Raw genomic sequence first — 18,705 nt, forward strand, 5'->3', positions numbered from 1 at the left:
TTACTTTGCTGATTTCTCAAAACCTCTGGCAGTGACTTAAATGGGACTTCATACATTTACTCTGCTGATACTAGGCACTGTACACACCAGTAAAAAAAAACAAAAACAAAAATTACCCCATTTCAAATTTAAAGGAAAACTGTAGCCCCTGAAACTACAATTTTCATAATTATGTTTTTGATTTGTTCTTGGTGTTTATCTAAACAAAAAAATATTTTGACATTTATTACAGTAGATCTATCCCTTTCCTTCCTGAACACATACACTTTACCAAATTCCAACTTTTGTAGCAGCTGGGCATCCTGAGATTGCTTAAGAGACTGACCAGTTATCAGGTACTGACCTTGGCTATCTCCCAAAACTGCACGTAGGCCTGGGAAGCAGCAGTGCCTACTGTTGTTCTGGAACTTTGTTGCAACACTCTCCAAACTATTTTCCTCTAAATATTATGTGACCTATTTTTAGGTATGGCATTATTAATATATATAATATATCCTTAAATTTCAGTAAATATCAGTAAGTGGTTCTCAACAATCCATAATTTGGGGTACTTTTATTTGAGGGAGGGATGGTCACAATGACTGGCATTAGTGAGTAAGGGCCAGGGAGGCTAAATGAATCCTGCAATAGGATGACAGTCTTTCACCATAAAGAGCTGTCCCACCCAAAAAGCCAACAGTGTCTGTCCATGTAGAGACACTGAGCTGCTGTCACCTGGTACAGTAACAAAGACAGAAACTTCATTTTAGTCATATAACTTTTTCTACTAGAGAACAAGCCAGACAATTTCAGTTATTAAATATTTTATTAAATACAAAAAATATTTATATGCTACAAAAATTGTTTCAGTGAAAATTACCCCAGAAAGTACAAAATCACAAAATAACTAGTTTTCTACACCTTGGTTTGGTCAAGAAACTTATAGGCAAATGGAAGGTATGTAGTAAGTACTTACTGCAGTGCTAACTTCAGTTTTGAGAACAAGAAGAAAATCTGTAACTCTGAAGACGTATATCTTATTCATAGATTTCTTCAAAATGCTTACTTTATAAATAAATCATATAAAGAATTGTTCAGACTTGTTTGGTGATGTCTCAAATTCAGAATGTTTACAAAGAAAACACATGTAAAAGCAATCACTTTAATGCAAGTAAATGCTTTTTTTTTCTTTTTTAAGTATCCTTTAAAATAGCAGTTCCCAAACTTTAACATGCATGAGAATTTCCTGGGAAGAGCTTGTTAAAATACAGATTGTTGGCCTCACCTCCAGAGTTTCTTACAAGTTCACTGGTGGTTCTGATGCTGTTGGTCTGGGCAGAATACTTTGAGAACCACTGCTTTAAGATCTAGTCTCCAGAATTCAAACTAATAAGCAATGCTCATATACCTTTGCTTTTTCTAATAGTAAATAAAGAATATTGCAGGTATGGCTTTGACACACTTTAAATCTTTAGATTCTTGAAATGTTCTACTGAAATAGAACATATAATTTATGCATCTCAGCTCACAATGATTCCCATAAGTTCAAAAGACAACCACGGGACAGTCCAAATCTGGATAATCTGTGACAACATGAAAACATTTTACAAAATACATTGCAACTATTAGGTTACAGCGACCTTGCTCCCATCTTCTCCATGCTTCTCTATAGAAAATCTAATAAATTATAAAAAGTACTGTACTCAGAATGAGAACTTAACCTATCATGAATGTATACATAAAATATCACAGTGAATTATCATACTCAAGACTAAGATTCAGGAACTTCTTCATCAGGACAGCAGTAATATTCCACAAAACATATTTGTCCATCTTCATTTCTAATCATATACTGCAGTGAAAGGAATCCTCGGTAATCTGTCCGAATAGATACCTTACAAGATAGAACTAATGCCTTTGTAGATGGTTTCAGTAGAGAAATCTTGTATCTATAGAAAAGTAAACAAAAAACTGTTATTTTGACACATTCAACACTGTTCATGATTCGAAGTAAAGGACAAAAAATAGCCCAGGACTACCAAGCAGCAAACATAATATCAAGTACTTATCCAATTTGCTAATATGTTCTCTTGATTTTTTTTTAATTCATCCACTAATACAACTCCAAATCCCCAAATAAGTCTGGCACCCTACTGTTCACTTTTTAAAAATGTTACGCATTTTTATTAACAGATTAAAAGGTTTTTTTTATTTAATAGAAATTTGGTATTTAACCTCACCTTCATCACCAGTGGCAACCTCTATATTAAGAACTAACCTGTTGACCTGGGTCTGATTACAATGAAATGCTTCCATCAAATCAGAATCTTTGGGATAGTCAAGATGGGAACTTCCTGCATTTCCAAAAGTAGATAACCTACAGAAAATGGGCAACTCATTTATTCACTGGTCCAACAATAAGCCATGTTAGGATACAAATAAAGCAAAGACTTCCTTAAGCTTATATTGGTAGATAAAACAGACATGTAAATAAATGTTTATGATATACTGTAACGAGTACCATAATAAAGGTACCCACGGATGCTGTGGGAGTACAGGGAAACTAGCAGCTAATCAACACCTTTGAAGAAAACCAGTCACAAAATGGCAGGTTGCTTCAATTTCATTACCTTGATCCTACCCTGATAATGACTTTTCCTCATCCTAAGTCAGGAACATATAACAGAAAACAGTGAATTGACAAGTGATGGAAGATTTGATCTAAGTTAACTGCAAGCCTTGGGTCCTCTTCCCAATCTTTACTGCCACACCAAGCAATCACGGCTTTTCTGTATCTTACACTACTCTTAAGGCTGGTTTATGGTTTTCCTCACTTGGCTGTATCAGCAGTTGTGTGTAGACAATATATAAATGTTAAAGTGTTGATTTAATCTGCAAGAACTTCAGGAGCATTTGCTATGAGGTTAGCATGTTGATAAGTACTAAATGAGCATGGTAATAAGACCTAGGTGTTTTCCCTAAGCTCCACCTCTACTTTTCATCTTCCAGGTGTTGGTTTTCCCAGGGTCTTTCTTTTCTTTCTTCTTCTATTAATAATATTACTTCTTTCTCTGAGCCATCTATCCATGCCCAGCCATGATGATTCTAAATCTAAATTCCCAGTCTAGAGTGATCTCCTGAGCACCCTATTGTCACGGGTACCTCAAATTTAACATATCCAGAAAAAAATTTCAACTCCTACCTCCCTACCATCAAATCATTTCCCATCCTGGAGATGAAAGATTCCATGATCCATCTAGTTATCCATGCTGAGAGAGATCACTTAAGAGGAGATCCTCTGAAATACCGTTTAAGTGCCTGTAATTTTAATTCACACCACTGCTTAAGCAGGGTTTCCTTGATTTCCATTTTTTTTTTTTAAAAGACAGGATCTCATTTTGTCACCCAGGCTGGAATGCAATGGTGCAATAGCTTACTGCAGCCTCAAACTCCTGGGCTCAGGTGATCCTCCTGCCCCAGACTTTGGAGTAGCTAGGACTAGAGGCGTATGTCATCATACCAGCTAATTTTTTAAACTTCTGTAAAGATGGGGTCTCGCTGTATTGCCCAGGCTTGTCTCAAACTCCTGGCCTCAAGGGTTCCTCCCACCTTGGCCTCCCCAAGTGTTGGGAATTAAAGGCTTGAGCTACACTCCTGGTCAGATTTCCAATTTCATTAACATTTTAATGAAACTTGAGGCAAATTTTTAACTGCCTAATGCCATGACAAGAGCCTGAAATTCTTCTAAAGTAGATACAAAAAGAACAATACATTTTATTCCTCATGAATTTAGCTCCTTTATTCTTTGATATTCTGAAACATTTCAAAAAAGAATATTTAGATCCCCTTTCTGTTAGAATCTCTAAATTGATTCTAATCCTGAAAAGAGACTAGCCATTTTATAATTTGTTGGGTCAAAATATCAAGAGCAGCTTTATAGTTTTTGACATTGTGTTCCTGATGAAAGTTGTCCTCCCTTAGGAAACTGACCTTGACCCATCCTCCGTAAGTATTCATGTACCGTTTCCTAAGTATCTCTGTGTATAATTATGGTACTTAATGGCTAGCAATTTTGTTCCCTCTCTGCTGTTTCACATATCTCCTCTTTGCCTAGATTTTAAGCTATTCTTCCCATGGTGGTTAATCACAGTAGGTGATCGATACTTAGTGAATTAACCACATATAGAAAACATCTACTTCTGTTTGCATCCAGAACTAACTTGAAAGAAAGAGAAAAAGATATTATATAATACGAACACCTTTTTGAAACGTTTAAGCCCAGTTTTCCTCATAATGTAACCTGGTCTACAACAGTGAATAATACAACAATGAAAAGACCATTAGTTTATGAATCAGGTGACTCGGCTTCTCATCTAGAAACCAACACTACCTAACTATGAAACCCTAAATAGTGAGTTAATCTTCCTAGGGCTTAAGTTTCATGATTTGTAAAATTATGATGTAAGAGTACAAGCTCTCTAAAGTTCTGAAAATTCTAAGAACTTGAATAATAAAAATTCTGTATCCTTAGCAAATGTGTAAGTGGGGAGATGGAGTACAGACCACATTAACTATAACTGCATTGCTCTCAAGTACCTGAAATAAGGCTTGTCAGGAGACATGGTAATCTGTAGGACCTCACTTGTCATATCCAATTCGGAAAATGCTTCACGCAGCCCCTCTGACTGCAGAATAATTTTATTAATAACATTGGTACTGCAGAAATCGAAGTCCAGAGTCTCCTCAGGCTCCTGAGTATTGATTTTGCAGACTGTCACCACTCCTCCTTCCTCAAGGAACAGCATCAAAGGGTAACCATAACCTTGGTAGCACATCCGAAGTGCAGTTAAAGTCCCTGTAGCAATGGAAATCATGCTTTGGGCTTAGCTTTATCGCTCTGAGTTCAGCTTCTCCAAATGATACATAAAATTTCTCAATAATTCCTTCTGCCCAACTTCTAGCATATTATGTATCTCCTCATAAGAAGGGATTACACCTTCCCTGATGACAGTTGTGTGTAGACAATTCCAAAAATAACTAAGAAAACTGGGAACCAGAACAAAATATAATGTAACCTTCTACAATCATTCTCAGCTTGTCAAAAACACCTCAGAAATAGCTTATTGATTTTATACATATGCAATTTCAGGATGGAGAATCTACATGGACCAACACAGCAAATAACGTAATTGTTGTAGAATTGGCTATGCTATTCCTTGAAGATTCAATTTGTGCAACAGTGGATTGCTTTGATATTACTATAATGTCAGTGTATTCACCATGATAAGGATCCTTCCAGCATTTTCTACTGGGAGATATTCTTTACATTTTCTTGAATTTTAAGATCAAATTGAGAAAGAGAGAGTAGTTAATGGTGGTATGAGTTTTAACACTGCAAACACTAGAGGGAAGGAAGAATATGACAGGATATTTGAGCTCCTTCCCCTTACTGGATGGATAGCCACACTGAAGAATGGAAGAAGGCACATGCTTTTATGAAAAACCAACTGGGAAACATTGTATTAGGAAATATATAATTCTTAATAGTAGAATTGTCAGTGCAAAATTAAAATATATTTTTCTGGAGAACTGTAATTAAATTTTCCCTAGCTAATCTCCAGGCTGCTTTCCTATGAAATAAAATCATTATGCTGAGGATTCTTTGTAGTTTTATGTCCATAGCAACTGAATTTCACCATTCATAAAAATAATTCCCTAAACAAATAAAAAATATATTTTAAAGAAAAGCATTTGGGAAAATAGACAATTTATGAACAGGCAGAAAAAAAAAAACAAATTTTGAACACAGTAAACTAGAAGTTAGGACATCTGGCTTCTATTTTTCTCTGCCACTAACTAGTTGTGTAATTCTGGACAAGTTAGGGAAAAGAAGCAATTAAAACATATTTCACAATGTTAAACATATTTAAGACATGTCCAAAGTATTCTTTTGGCCAGTTCAAATTTAAAATCCCAAAAACCTTGTAACTTAAAAAAAAAGATGAATATAAATACTTTACAAATATGAAAGAAACTATAAACACACTTTCAGTTGATATTATGAAACATCAGAATCCATGATTTTGACCACTGAAGAATGAATTGGCAATTTCCTAAAGAAATGCTTATAATCCAAGTAATGTCCTGTATTTTTCTGACCATTCTGTGGAATGCTTTTATGTCTTTAAAATGATAATAAAGTGGTTTACCTGGCATAGGATTTGATCCAAAAATAGATAAACAGTCTAAAAGGACAGTTAAATTAATTCGAAAAGTAACAGACTCTTCCTGAACTGTAAACTCTTGAAATATTCCAGCCTACAAAAAAAGTAAACATGAAAATGTGGTTAGATATATTAAAGAATTAAAACTAACATATATGGTTCTAGATTTCACTTTATAAGTTTTAAAATAACAATATTGTGTTAACCCCACGAGAATAATTTCTAATTACCAATCAAAACATCTTAGTTTCATCCATTATAACAATACTACTGAAAAGTTGAAGGCGTACCAGTAATTTAAGCCCCATGCAAAACTTTGTTAAGGATATTCATCTCCCTTCCTGGATCTGAAACTATTCCTGATGTGATTTGCCCCTGTGTCCTTTTTGTGCCCATCATTATCACTAAGGCCACTTGGAAAATAGACACAGAATTTTATAATGCATGTGTGATATTAGTTTTCAATTTCTTTTGAGGACAAGAGCCATGTCTTACTTATCCCTCTATTCCTGAGGTCATACTCTGCACTTAGATGTTGAAAAAAATGCTGATTTAAATCTGAAATCTTACCTGAACCATACAAATAATACTTTGTAACCACAAAGATTCTGTTACAACCAATAAAAGCAAAAGTACTTTTTAATAATAGGGAGGTAGTTATAACATAGTGATGAAGAGCATATGTTCTGGAAACAAACTTTCTGCATTCTCATCCCAATTCAGCCATTTACCGGTTATGAGACTGCTGGCAAATCACATTGTGCCTCGTTTCTACATATGTAAAAATGGGAATCACAACAGAAGGACTATTGTGAAGATGAAGTAAGTTAAACTCTCAGGGGAATACCTAGCCTATAGTTTAGCTTAATAAACTTTAGTCAACATTGTTATTAACCATTATCTCTGTAAAACAAAATGGGAAAAGAATCTGTTACCAGGAGAGAAAAGAATTCAAATAATGACATTTTGCTCTCTAACTTAAATTGCTTCTAAGATCTTCAGAATTCATTAAACGCACAAAGAACATCATATGTCACAGACTTAAAGGTGCCTACTTGCATACCTGAATAAAAGCATTTGCTTGCACACACTTTGCATTTTCCACGGTAACTTTGATTCCGTTTTTCGTAGCAAAACACGTGGCATGTTCTCGGAAATGAATAGCTTTCAGGATAGTGGAGAGATTCCTAACGTTGTCCAGGCTGGCCACCAAGCTGTACTGATCATTCTCATCTTCGATATGCTGGGTTAGGAGGGGCATCGTCCACGGCACATTCGGTCCGCAGGGGTGCTCCTGGGCCCAACACCTGCTCCCACGGATCGCGAAACACCTGACAAGACTGGACAATAAAATCCCCCGCCAATGCCGACGAAGTCGGGCGACCTCAACCTGCGCCGAGGTGGCGTTAACGGGCCTGGGCGTTAAACTCGGCTGCCCAGGCCAACCCCACCTCTATCACTTCACCGACTCTGTAACTTTGGGGGAAATTACTTATCTCTCGGCTATGGTTTCCTCGTTTTCAGTATGGAGACAGAAATAGGTGAAAAGTTGTGAAGAATGAAAATACGTAACTGACACTGTAGTTCCGCTCCTGTCAAACTACTTACGTCAAACAGGAGCTACCAACCCGCAGTCGGAGCCGCCCCGCGCCACCACCCGAGCCTCCAACGCAGCCGGCGATGCGGGCGGGCCCGACGCCTCGGAAGGTCCTCCCGGAGTCACCGGCCCGCCCGCAGGGCGGCTTCCACTTACTAGTGCCGGGACCCTCAGTGCGGAAACCCTACCTTTGCGGTGGGGTCCGGACGCCCGAGAGTCTTTCCCTGCCAAGTCCCTGGGGAGGTGACCTGCAGTTGCCGGGAAACCGCGGAGGAAGTGAGCGGCTCCCGCCACTCTTTTCAGATCAGCCCTCCTCCTCGGCCACCGTCACCACAGAGCTGGAAGAAGCCTGGAGGGCCGCAGGTGCAGCACCACGAGACCGGAAGGAGGCACCATAGAGCTGGAGGAGGACCGGAGAGCGAGTGCACAGAGCGGCGCCATAGAGATCGGAAGGAGGAGCGAACGGCAGAGCCGGAAAAAGGGCCACGCGCGAAGGTAGTGAGGCAAGATGGCGGCAACGAAGAGGAAACGGCGTGGAGGCCTGGCGGTTCAGGCGAAAAAGCCAAAAAGAAACGAAGATGATGCCAGGCCGCCAGCTAAGCGGCACGTTATCGCAGAAGAAGTGGAGGAAGAAGAGAGAGACCGTATCCCAGGCCCCGTTTGCAAGGTAAAAGGGGCTACTTTTGGTTTACTGTTGCGGCGGCACCTCCATACTCGTTTCCTGGGGTTACCTACTTGACTACAGCTCTGCTGCTTTCAGAGTAGCTCGGGTGTGGCCAGAGATCGTTCCTCGCAGTTCTACCTGCTGGACTAGGCACAGTGTTTACATCTAAGCCTCGTGCACGCGGGCGCTCTCTTGGAGGCGACGAACTCATAGGGAAGGGACTTTTGGGGGTACTCAACTCCAGAGTGATATTAAGAATTCACATAAATTGATGGTTTTTATTCGAAAGAAGGTAAACACAGGTTGTTGGAGTTAAGTTCTTAAGCTAGACAGAATGCTGTGGATTCTGTTGAAGCATAGCCTATGCTTTATTAGTTTATGTGTTCCTTGCGCTTAATAGTACTTCTTGCAGATAGCAGGTGGTAAGTAGATTGCCCTGTGTGGTGTGATGGCAAGCTCTAGGAAAGGAGTGAGCTCTGAAGAGTGAAAGATAAATGTATTCTGCGCTCTTTTCTCATTTGCAAATTAATAGGAAGAAAATACTTGGTTTTTGTGAACAATAATCTGGACTAGTGGATTTCCAGTAAACAGTAGTGTTTTTACTCTTCCTTTAAAGAACTAGAAAGAAATGTGATAGTATATATGTAAGCTGAGTCATACTTTGACACATTCTGTGGAAATGCAGGCGATAAAGATTACTTTTACTGTAAGATAGTAAGGTAAGGAATCATTAAGAACTTAGTCTTCAAGCTGGATCTCAAAGGAAGGATCGAATTTTGATGTGCAAAAGTGAGAGGGAACGATCCAAGGGAGAGAAAAAAAGAACCCATGAAAAGCACTGAAGTGGGGAAATGCTGAAAATCTAAAAACTAGAGCCAGATTGGATTAGTGTAAGGTTGATTTGGGGCAATGTAAAAATGAAAATGTATTTTAGAATCCACTGTTAAAGTTCTGTCATTCTGGACTTTGTTTAGAAAATTGTGGGAAATAAGCTCGTGATTGAAGCAGTGCTTCGAAAAGATTAAGCTGTTGATAGTCTGCCATATGTATTGGAGGAGCTCCTGTCTGGGAAGGGTGGCCACTTGGGAGATTCGAAGTCAATATAAGGCTACAAATAAGGACAGTGTGAATAAAAAAGGATTAAAAATTGCTGCAAAGAGAAGTTGATAGCATTTAGTCTTATGGGAGAATAAGAGCAAATGGAGGAGTCAAAAACTTGGGGGACTAAAGTCATGGTGCCAGCATCAAAAAAAAAAAAAAAGAAATAGCAAAGAAATTTGCCAGATTGAAGGTATAAGATAATGTTTAGTATTATAAAGTTGATTTGAGGTGTTTGTCAAGTGCTTGGATTATTAGGGCTGGAGAGAGTTTGTTACATTTTTGTAGACTTGACAATTGAACCTGTGGAAATGATTATGAAATCTCTTGTCAAGGAGAGAACGGAAGTTTAAAAAGAGGGCTAAGAAAGAATGTTTAGGATTGGGAGGAGGAACTGGAGAGATTGATGAAAAACAAAAAAGGAAGAAACCAGGGATGGCATTTCTCGGGGGCGGATGTGGTCAGTGAATGTTGCTGAGAGATGGAGTTAAAGGGGTCAGGATTGATACTTAAAAAACAAACAAGGTAGGTTCAGTATGAGATTTTAAAATCTTCTAACATTTTGTTTAGGGCAAGTGGAAAAATAAGGAACGGATTCTCATCTTTTCTTCCAGAGGAATAAATTTCAGAACAAGACATTTAATGCAGGACTTGAGAATGTTGATGCCTCATTCTAAAGCAGGTACCTTTAATATTTTTTTAAAATTTGTATTTATAAACTTGCTTGTTTATATATTTAAAATTATGTATTTACTGTTTATTTGTTCCATCTTGTCAGCTAAAGAACTATGATGCCTCAGAAGTTTATCCTTCTAAGTGCCAGTTTTTCTAGTTAACATTTTGTTGGAAATTCTTTACAGAATTCATTAGATATTTTCTTTACTTTTTAAAACAGATATTCTAATATTATTGAAACATTTTTTCTTTTTAATAGACTTAATGAGGTATAATTTATATACAGAAAAGTTTCTGCATTTTAAATGTGTATACACCATTTTGATCACCACCCAGCTCAAGTTATTGAACATAAGGTCCAGGAATGCCTTCATTATAGTGCTCTCAGAGGTTGAGATAGTTGGGATGAGATGGTTTGTCCTTCTGAATGATTCCTGACTACCATGTATTGCTTTCTGAGCTGTTTTTTTTTAACTTTTTATTAAAAAATTAGTGGATTTGGGATAAGATTTGAAGCACCTTTAAATTGGGCTCAGCCTATTTCTGAATACCAAGCTTTTTGTTTTGTTTTTCAAGCAGTGGTTTACCTTCAAGCAAGTGAAGAATGTCTGGTCTTTAGAATGGTGACAGTGTGCCGTTACACAGCTATAGTTGTGCCTATTTTGGGAAATGCTTTAGGTTTTAATTCTAGGTAATAACTTAGTTCTTCCCCAGTGCCTGTCAGACTGGGGTCTGTTGCAATATCTTCAGATCTCTGAAATGAAGAGAAATTTTAATTTGTATGTTTTCTTTTTCTATGATAGCCCAAAACTAATTTTTAAAATCAGTTTTCTTTGACAACTATGATTCAAAATTGAAAGGTATTTTCATCAGTTAAGATTTTAATTTCTTACGTGAATGTTTTCTGAAATTGGGCTCCTTCAACATAATCTTCAGTTTGTGAGAATTTTTCCATTTTTGAAAGGGATTCATACCTAAAGTCTTAGACACACTGCTTAGACCATAACTTAAAATTCTTAATAACTATTTTTTACTTATTTTCTTTACATTTAAAAAGATTCAAGATTTTTGAAGAGGTTGGGTGCTTTCAGGTCTAATCATTTTGAAAATTAATAATGAAATATCCTTTAAATGAAGAGTATAAAAACCTTAAAACTAATTTCTAGATAGCATATGTGATGTGATTGAAGTAACTTTGAAATTACCTTTTGTTTACTTTTTCTTTTTTTCTTTTTATAGATACTAAAATGGATCGTAAAGATAAGTTATTTGTGATTAATGAGGTAATTTTAGAACACTCACTGTCTATAGTCGTCATTGAGTGCTTTAGTGCATATTATTTCTCAGTCATTTCCATGTCTTGTCTCAACAAGCATATTGAAATTTCCTGAGGACAAGGATTATATCTCATTTTGTTCTCCCATAATGTCTAGTATTGTGCTAAATTCATATTAGGTACTGATAAAAATTATCAATCAATATATGTAAAATAAAATATAAAGCCCATTAAATACATATGGAAAACCCACATTGTAAAAAGCATTTTTCTAATATTAAAAGTGATACATGTGGAATTTGCTCTTAAGGTATTACAAACTGGTAATAGGTTACATTTTCAAAGTAATTTTTAGGGGATTAGGGCAGGTGTGGTGACTCACGCCTGTAATCCTAGCACTCTGGGAGGCCGAGGTGGGAGGATTACTCGAGGTCAGGATTTCGAGACCAGCCTGAGCAAGGAAGAGACCCTGTCTCTACTAAAAAAGTAGAAAGAAATTATCTGGACAACTAAAAATGTATAGAAAAAAATCAGTCGGGCGTGGTGGCGCATGCCTGTAGTCCCAGCTACTCGGGAGGCTGAGGTAGAAGGATTGCCTGAGCCCAGGAGTTTTGAGGTTGCTGTGAGCTAGGCTAATGCCGCGGCACTCTAGCCAGGGCAAAAGAGCGAGACTCTATCTCCAAAAAAAAAAGATATTAAACTACATTTAAAGCAAATTTTTCAAAATTTGGAAGAATTGTTTTTAAGATAATCTTCTTTTCACTATTAGAAAGGCTTCTTTTATTCATTCATTTAGCACCAATTTGTTTTGTTTTTTTGGAAACAGGGTCTTCCTCTATCACCCAGGCTAGAGTGCTGAGGCATCATCATAGCTCACTGCAACCTCAAACTCCTGGTCTCAAGCAATCCTCCTGCCTCAGCCTCCTAAGTAGCTGGAACTATAGGCTGATGCCACACACCTGGCTAATTTTTCTATTTTTTTAGTAGGGACAGGGTTTCCGTATTGCTCAGGCTGGTCTCAAACACCTGGCCTCCCAGAGTGCTAGGATTATAGGCGTGAGCTACCATGCCTGGCATTTTGCAGAAATTTTTGAACCTCTGCTGTAACGTGGCATTAACCTCTGTGCTGTGGAAAGAGTGTTTAACAGAACAATGTTCCTGTCATTATGGAGCTTATATCCTGATGAGGAAGACAGTCCATAAGCAAGATTTATAATTTCAAGTGAGCATAGGAGAAATAAAGCAGGGTTTTTAACAACTGAAGCTAGACTAGATAGGCCTTTTCCAAAGATATGCTATTCAACTTAATATTTGAATAGAGACTTAAGTGAAAGATAAATGGGGTGGAAGAGTAACCTAGCTAGAGAAAATGGCAAGGCCCAGAAGTAGTGTGAACTTTCCATTTTTGTGTTTATTCTAAGACAAGTAAGAAACAAAAGCTTGGACCTAAGATGTTTTTTAAGTTGTTAGCTTTAAAGTCTTAAATAGTTTACAGTGTATGGATACTATGTTAGAGTTTGAGAATACTAAAGTAATAGAAGACTTGACTCATGTTTTTTTTTTGTTTGTTTGTTTTTGAGACAGAGTCTCGCTCTGTTGCCCGGGCTAGAGTGAGTGCCGTGGCATCAGCCTGGCTCACAGCAACCTCAGACTCCTGGGCTTAAGCGATCCTACTGCCTCAGCCTCCCGAGTAGCTGGGACTACAGGCATGCGCCACCATGCCCGGCTAATTTTTTGTATATATATTTTTAGTTGGCCAGATAATTTCTTTCTATCTTTAGTAGAGACAGGGTCTCACTCTTGCTCAGGCTGGTCTCGAACTCCTGACCTAGAGCAATCCACCCGCCTTGGCCTCCCAGAGCTAGGATTACAGGTGTGAGCCACCTCGCCCGGCCTTGACTCATGTTTTTATATGTTCTTATGTGACTTTGTAAACCTTCAAGACATTGAAGTTTAATTCAACTTGAATTAGGTTTTATATACTTGTACTTTTCACCAGTCCCTTAGTGATTTTACAGAACCAAATTATCAGAAATAATAGTATAAATAAGGAAGAAAATCTTAAATTTTGTGATCTTAAAACCAAAAAGCTAAAAAGTTAAAAATTAAAATAACCATTATAAAGGATGTTTTTGGTTCTATAAGACTGTTTTCATAAGATGGGTTAAGAAGAATTAACATAAGATTAATTGTGGTATGCCTCATACCTAGGGCATCTGTTTGCAGTCTTTGTAGTGTGGACATGGAACTGGGGACAAAAGAAGAAGTTCCCAGTAATCAGATAGAGACCAATTACTTCAAAAATGCTAGGCCAGAAAGAATAGGATAGATACTGCCACCAAAGAGGCAGACAGAGCATCTAGTTTATCTTGGGTTGAATACCTAAGAAGAACTTTAAATGTTTCTTTCAATGAATAAATAAATTTACCCAGGTTTAGACCATTGTAGCCTATTAATCTGCTTAAATATTTTTGGGTGACTCTAGATATTAATTGCATTTAATTTAGTTTTCATTTATGTTTTCCTCTTCATTTTCTTATACTTTGTTTCATTTAGGTCTGTGAAATGAAAAACTGTAATAAATGTATCTATTTTGAAGCTAAGAAAAAACAGGATCTCTATATGTGGTAAGAGAGTATATTAACATTTGGGTTGAACTCATTTATTTAAGTGGTTTATTCTTTGTAGCTCTTAGGTTATAGACTCCTTTTAGTCCTTATATAAAAGGGCAAAGAATGAAACAAACTCATTGGATTTCACAAAACTTGATATCTTTAAAGAAAATTAAATATATGAATGTTATAAGCATGTTATGATGCCTTTTTATGGTGAATAGGTAGTAAGCGTTTACTACATTCTAAATTCTAATTTGTTGAAAAAGCTTCTTTCGTATTTTAGGCTTTCAAATTCACCTCATGGACCATCTGCTAAATTCCTTGTTCAAAATGGTAAGTTGACTCAATTTAAAATTTTTAATGAGAAAATTAAAAATAATCTTTTGGAATAGTTCTGGCAAAGTTATAACTTTTGTTTTTATTATTATTTTTCTAGTTCATACTCTAGCTGAACTAAAGATGACTGGAAACTGTTTGAAAGGTTCTCGGCCCCTTTTGTCTTTTGACCCTGTAAGTTTCTCGTACAGTATATGAACTCTAACTCTTACCCAGTATGATTTTTGTGGATATAGTTGTATAATTCAACTTAGCTAACATTAAAAAACATAGTTTTAAACAAGCTACCGTTGTAAATAATACATTCATTTTATTTTTATAGGCTTTTGATGAATTACCACATTATGCTTTAATAAAAGAACTCTTAATTCAGGTAAATATCATTTCTAGAAAGTATTATTAGTAATAAGTATCTTCATTTGTACTTGTTGTTATCCAGAACATACATGATATGTCTTGGAATAAGGAACTAATCTATACTTTTTTTTTAACTAGATCTTTAGTACGCCGAGGTATCATCCCAAAAGCCAACCATTTGTGGACCATGTGTTTACTTTCATCATTTTGGATAATAGAATATGGTTTCGGAACTTTCAGGTGAACTTAATTTTTAATTATAACTTAAAATAAGGACGTACAGGGTTTGCAAACACAGAAAATACATATCCTTTTGTTTTAAATAGCTTCCTTTTCCCTGCAAGACTTGCTGCAAGTAACTGCTTACTTTCTCATACCTTAAGTGATCTATACTTTTCATGGCTGTCAGTTGATATGGAGTATGATTTTCCTAACAAGCCACTGTATGTTTCACTTCATAAAAAAAATTAGTATGAGATATTGAGTTAAAATTTGTGCTAAGTGCCATAAAAGATACAGTAAAATATAAGTTTCTCTCCAAAAGATTAGAATCCACCATGGGGGTTAAGACTTAGAAAAACATAGCACCTAAGAAGGTATTCAGTGTTAACTATTAGATGAGTCATACAGTGACTCATTCCGGAGAAGAGATAATTCTAGAAACCCTTGGCAGGATAAGTCTGCAGAAAGATGGAGAGATGAAAGAAAACAGCAAGAACAAAATTTCAGACAGCATGTGACAGAAACTGGGCTCTTTTCTATATATTTTATACTGAATACCTTGCAGTGTGAGTTAAGCACATCCCCTTCTTAATCTGTGAGGGCAGACATACCTGAACTAACAGTTAATATTTGTGGTTCAGAAGTTGCCTCTTCATTCCATAATCAGTAGCTATTAAATAAATTTGACCATATATCCTATTTGTATGCCTTTTAATCTAACTTGAATTAGATTTATAAAAACAATTTTAGGGGTCGATTTAAGTTTCAAAAGGGTTCCCCCATAGTATGCTTTCATACAGTTTGTTAATAGTGGTGGCAATTTTAAAAACCACAGTTTTTCAGGAATACTACATGCACTGTGAAAAAAGCAAGATATGAACCACATTCAAAGTGGTCAATTTTAAAAGAACACACTGAAAAAATATGTTTTCCCATGACAGCTTCCTGTAACTAGTAATAGATTTCTGAAAATCTTGATGATTTGGCACTTGCCAAGTTTCACCTCTATCTTGATTTTACTGATTATCAATTTTTTAAACAAGTTTATAAAGAAGCTACAGTCAGTGTACCTTTTAGGAATAGTATTTCGAAACCAAAATGAAAGTTTCCTTTTTATTAAAGATCATAGAGGAAGATGCTGCTCTTGTAGAAATAGGACCTCGTTTTGTATTAAATCTCATAAAGATTTTCCAGGGGAGTTTTGGAGGACCAACTTTATATGAAAATCCTAACTACCAGTCACCAAACATGGTAAGCTGTTTTTGTTGTTCAGTGGTCTTCAATGTACTGGGACCCTTTGGCCAAAATAATTCTGTGCAGTATTAATAATTACTGTTTTATTACTTGGGAAAACTTGATTTGGTCTTTGCTGCATACAGACTTCAAATTATTACTTTTTTCATGACACTGGGTAAAGGGATAAAGGGCTCATAAGTGAATGTCTGCTTTATATAAAATGTTTATTTTTATTTCAAAGGCATCTAATCTTTTTTGTTTCTAGCATCGACGTATCATAAGGTCCATGACAGCTGCAAAATACAAAGAGAAACAGCAAGTGAAAGAGGTGCAGAAACTCAGAAAGAAAGAACAAAAGACACTTGTTCCACATGATCCCACTGCAGATGTTTTTGCTATACCAGCTGAGGAAAAACCGATAGAAATACAGTGGGTAAAACCAGAGCCAAAAGTTGATTTGAAAGCAAGAAAGAAAAGGATTTACAAAAGGCAAAGAAAAATGAAACAGAGGATGGACAGTGGGAAAGCAAAATGAATCAATGAATAACTAATTTGTTTTTCAGTTACTTTGTATTTATTTTGTATTCAGTGTGTAAATACTTTTATTATTATCTGGTACTATCTTAATGTGTAATTAGTGTGGCATTCAAAACAAAGAAAACTTAAAATCTTAAAATCAGTGATTATCTTTTACTAAATATCACCAGAACTCAATTTCTAATTTTCTTTCCAAAGTTTGGTATTACTAAAAACTTTTATTAATAAAGATTTAGTCCTGTTCTCTTGGATTAGAATTTTTGGTTGAGCAAAGCTGAAATGCAAACAGATTTATTGGATCATTATTACTTGTAAAAATAACAATAAGCATTTTGAGAGTGTAGTTTGTGGATGGTAAAGAAGGGGTAAACTGGTAGAAAGCAAAACAGCTTACTGAGGTTTGACTCCCTGAGTCACCAGTTAATGAAGTCAGGGAAAACCAACCTCTGATCTTACCTCACCTCAAAAAAGAATACATTAAAATTCTTAGGTTTTGAGAATCAAATGAGTTATTGCCTGTGCTGAAAGTATTTTGTAAATTACAAGTTTATTTTAGAAGCAATGAGGATAGATTAAAAACTTAATAGTAAAAGAAGGAAAAATAGGACAGTGGTGAAATAATGTCAATTGGTAAAAAAATTTTTTTTGGTTAGGTATTGGTTGTTGCTTTGTAACTGAAATAATATATTTGTTCTTCTGTAGTAGGGTTGTGTTTTACTGATTATAAACTCTTTAAGATTATTCTATATATCTTTTGTAGTTTACATTTTAATTTTTTTTATTATTTTAAATATTTATATAGGCAGAACTACATTATGTTTCTTAGTTTTTTTGTTAAGAAAGGCCTTCCTGAGTGTTTAATGGGCCGCTTACCTTGAAATAGTCTAAATTAGGATACTTCAAATCTTGAAGTCATCTAGATTGTGCAGGTAATTCAGGTCATAGGTTCACTTGAAATTATTGTATGTGGTAAGTTAGGGCCAAATTGTTAAAAGCAAAAAACCAAAATGTCTTATTATTTAGGCAATTGAATATGGCCTTCGATAAAAATAAGACAGCCATATTCAGAACTTATTTTTAAGCACCCACATCTTAGGAGCAAGTTAATTATAGGTTATCAAAATAAACTTGACAGTAAGTTGTGAGTCTGAGGGAAGACACAAACTTAATACTTTCTGATGTGTGTGTTGTGGAGTTCTGGTAGAATTTCTAATTTCACAATTTTGAATTAACAATTATGTCCCAAATTACTTCCCTTTCACAGTCATTTATATAGACACCTTATTTGAGAATTCCCCTGGAATGGATTATCTCCAAAGTCCATGTTCATTTAGAAGTCAGCCTGTTTTTGAGACAGAGTCTCGCTGTGTTGTCCGGGCTAGAGTGAGTGCCATGGCCTCAGCCTAGCTCACAGCAACCTCAAACTCCTGGGCTTAAGCGATCCTACTGCCTCAGTCTCCCCAGTAGCTGGAACTACAGGCATGCGCCACCGTGCCCGGCTAATTTTTTCTATATATGTATATTTTAGTTGGCCAGATCATTTCTTTCTATTTTTAGTAGAGACGGGGGTCTCGCTCTTGCTGAGGCTGGTCTCGAACTCCTGACCTTGAGCAATCCACCCGCCTCGGCCTCCCAGAGTGCTAGGATTACAGGTGTGAGCCACTGCGCCCGGCCTCAACCTGTTTAATAAAGATGTTCCTTTAGATTGAAATTTAAATCCAGCCTAATTAATTTTAAATTTATATACAATGTTATTGGCAAAAATACATCTCTGTCCCCTCAGAAGGAAAAAGTGACTCCCAGAAATTGTATGTAAAATCAGATATAGCTACAGAGAAAAAAGTACTTAGCTACCTTTTGTCTCCCCATCCCAATTCTGTTCTCAGGAG

At 36.3% G+C, this 18,705-nt stretch overlaps 3 protein-coding genes across 5 annotated transcripts in view; 2 read left to right on the forward strand and 1 right to left on the reverse strand.

The window, feature by feature from the left end:
- The window catches only part of TTC23L (tetratricopeptide repeat domain 23 like), a 60,254-nt gene extending 53,254 nt beyond the window's left edge, over positions 1–7,000 (forward strand). Inside the window, exon 13 of the mRNA XM_045566543.1 lies at positions 6,927–7,000. The gene's annotated coding sequence lies outside the window, so the exon portion shown is untranslated. The remainder of the gene's footprint in view (positions 1–6,926) is intronic.
- RAD1 (RAD1 checkpoint DNA exonuclease) lies at positions 1,559–8,136 on the reverse strand. Of its 3 annotated transcripts, none has more exons than XM_045566548.1 (6): positions 7,989–8,136; positions 7,267–7,534; positions 6,189–6,297; positions 4,576–4,834; positions 2,258–2,356; positions 1,559–1,928 (listed from the first exon to the last, which is right to left on the reverse strand). In XM_045566548.1, exons 2-6 carry the CDS (start codon positions 7,462–7,464, stop codon positions 1,751–1,753), a joined length of 843 nt encoding a protein of 280 aa, XP_045422504.1. In that variant the 5' UTR covers positions 7,465–7,534; positions 7,989–8,136; the 3' UTR covers positions 1,559–1,750. The 3 variants fall into 3 exon arrangements, with proteins under 3 accessions (XP_045422504.1, XP_045422505.1, XP_045422506.1); XM_045566549.1 differs by having other exon boundaries at positions 7,267–7,543; positions 7,989–8,130; XM_045566550.1 differs by having other exon boundaries at positions 7,696–8,130.
- Positions 8,137–8,297: 161 nt separating this feature from the next.
- On the forward strand, positions 8,298–17,059 carry BRIX1 (biogenesis of ribosomes BRX1). Its single transcript, XM_045566547.1, has 10 exons — positions 8,298–8,467; positions 10,133–10,244; positions 11,477–11,520; positions 14,070–14,140; positions 14,412–14,461; positions 14,565–14,638; positions 14,787–14,837; positions 14,960–15,061; positions 16,166–16,294; positions 16,545–17,059. The coding sequence occupies exons 1-10, from the start codon at positions 8,309–8,311 to the stop codon at positions 16,812–16,814; spliced, it is 1,062 nt and encodes a 353-aa protein (XP_045422503.1). The 5' UTR covers positions 8,298–8,308; the 3' UTR covers positions 16,815–17,059.
- Positions 17,060–18,705: the final 1,646 nt, after the last annotated feature.

This window comes from Lemur catta, chromosome 12 (genome assembly GCF_020740605.2).
Source record: "Lemur catta isolate mLemCat1 chromosome 12, mLemCat1.pri, whole genome shotgun sequence".
NCBI lineage: Eukaryota > Metazoa > Chordata > Mammalia > Primates > Lemuridae > Lemur > Lemur catta.

Excerpts from the sequence above, each read along its gene's own strand:
- RAD1 (XM_045566548.1), bottom strand. The coding sequence starts at position 7,464 with ATGCCCCTCCTAACCCAGCATATCGAAGATGAGAATGATCAGTACAGC. Across the intron at positions 4,835-6,188 it reads TGGATCAAATCCTATGCCAG|GGACTTTAACTGCACTTCGG; the intron begins GTAAACCACTTT and ends CCATTGCTACAG. Across the intron at positions 1,929-2,257 it reads AATCAGACCCAGGTCAACAG|ATACAAGATTTCTCTACTGA; the intron begins GTTAGTTCTTAA and ends ACTTTTCTATAG.
- BRIX1 (XM_045566547.1), top strand. The coding sequence starts at position 8,309 with ATGGCGGCAACGAAGAGGAAACGGCGTGGAGGCCTGGCGGTTCAGGCG. Across the intron at positions 8,468-10,132 it reads TCCCAGGCCCCGTTTGCAAG|GGCAAGTGGAAAAATAAGGA; the intron begins GTAAAAGGGGCT and ends CATTTTGTTTAG. Across the intron at positions 16,295-16,544 it reads ACTACCAGTCACCAAACATG|CATCGACGTATCATAAGGTC; the intron begins GTAAGCTGTTTT and ends TTTTGTTTCTAG.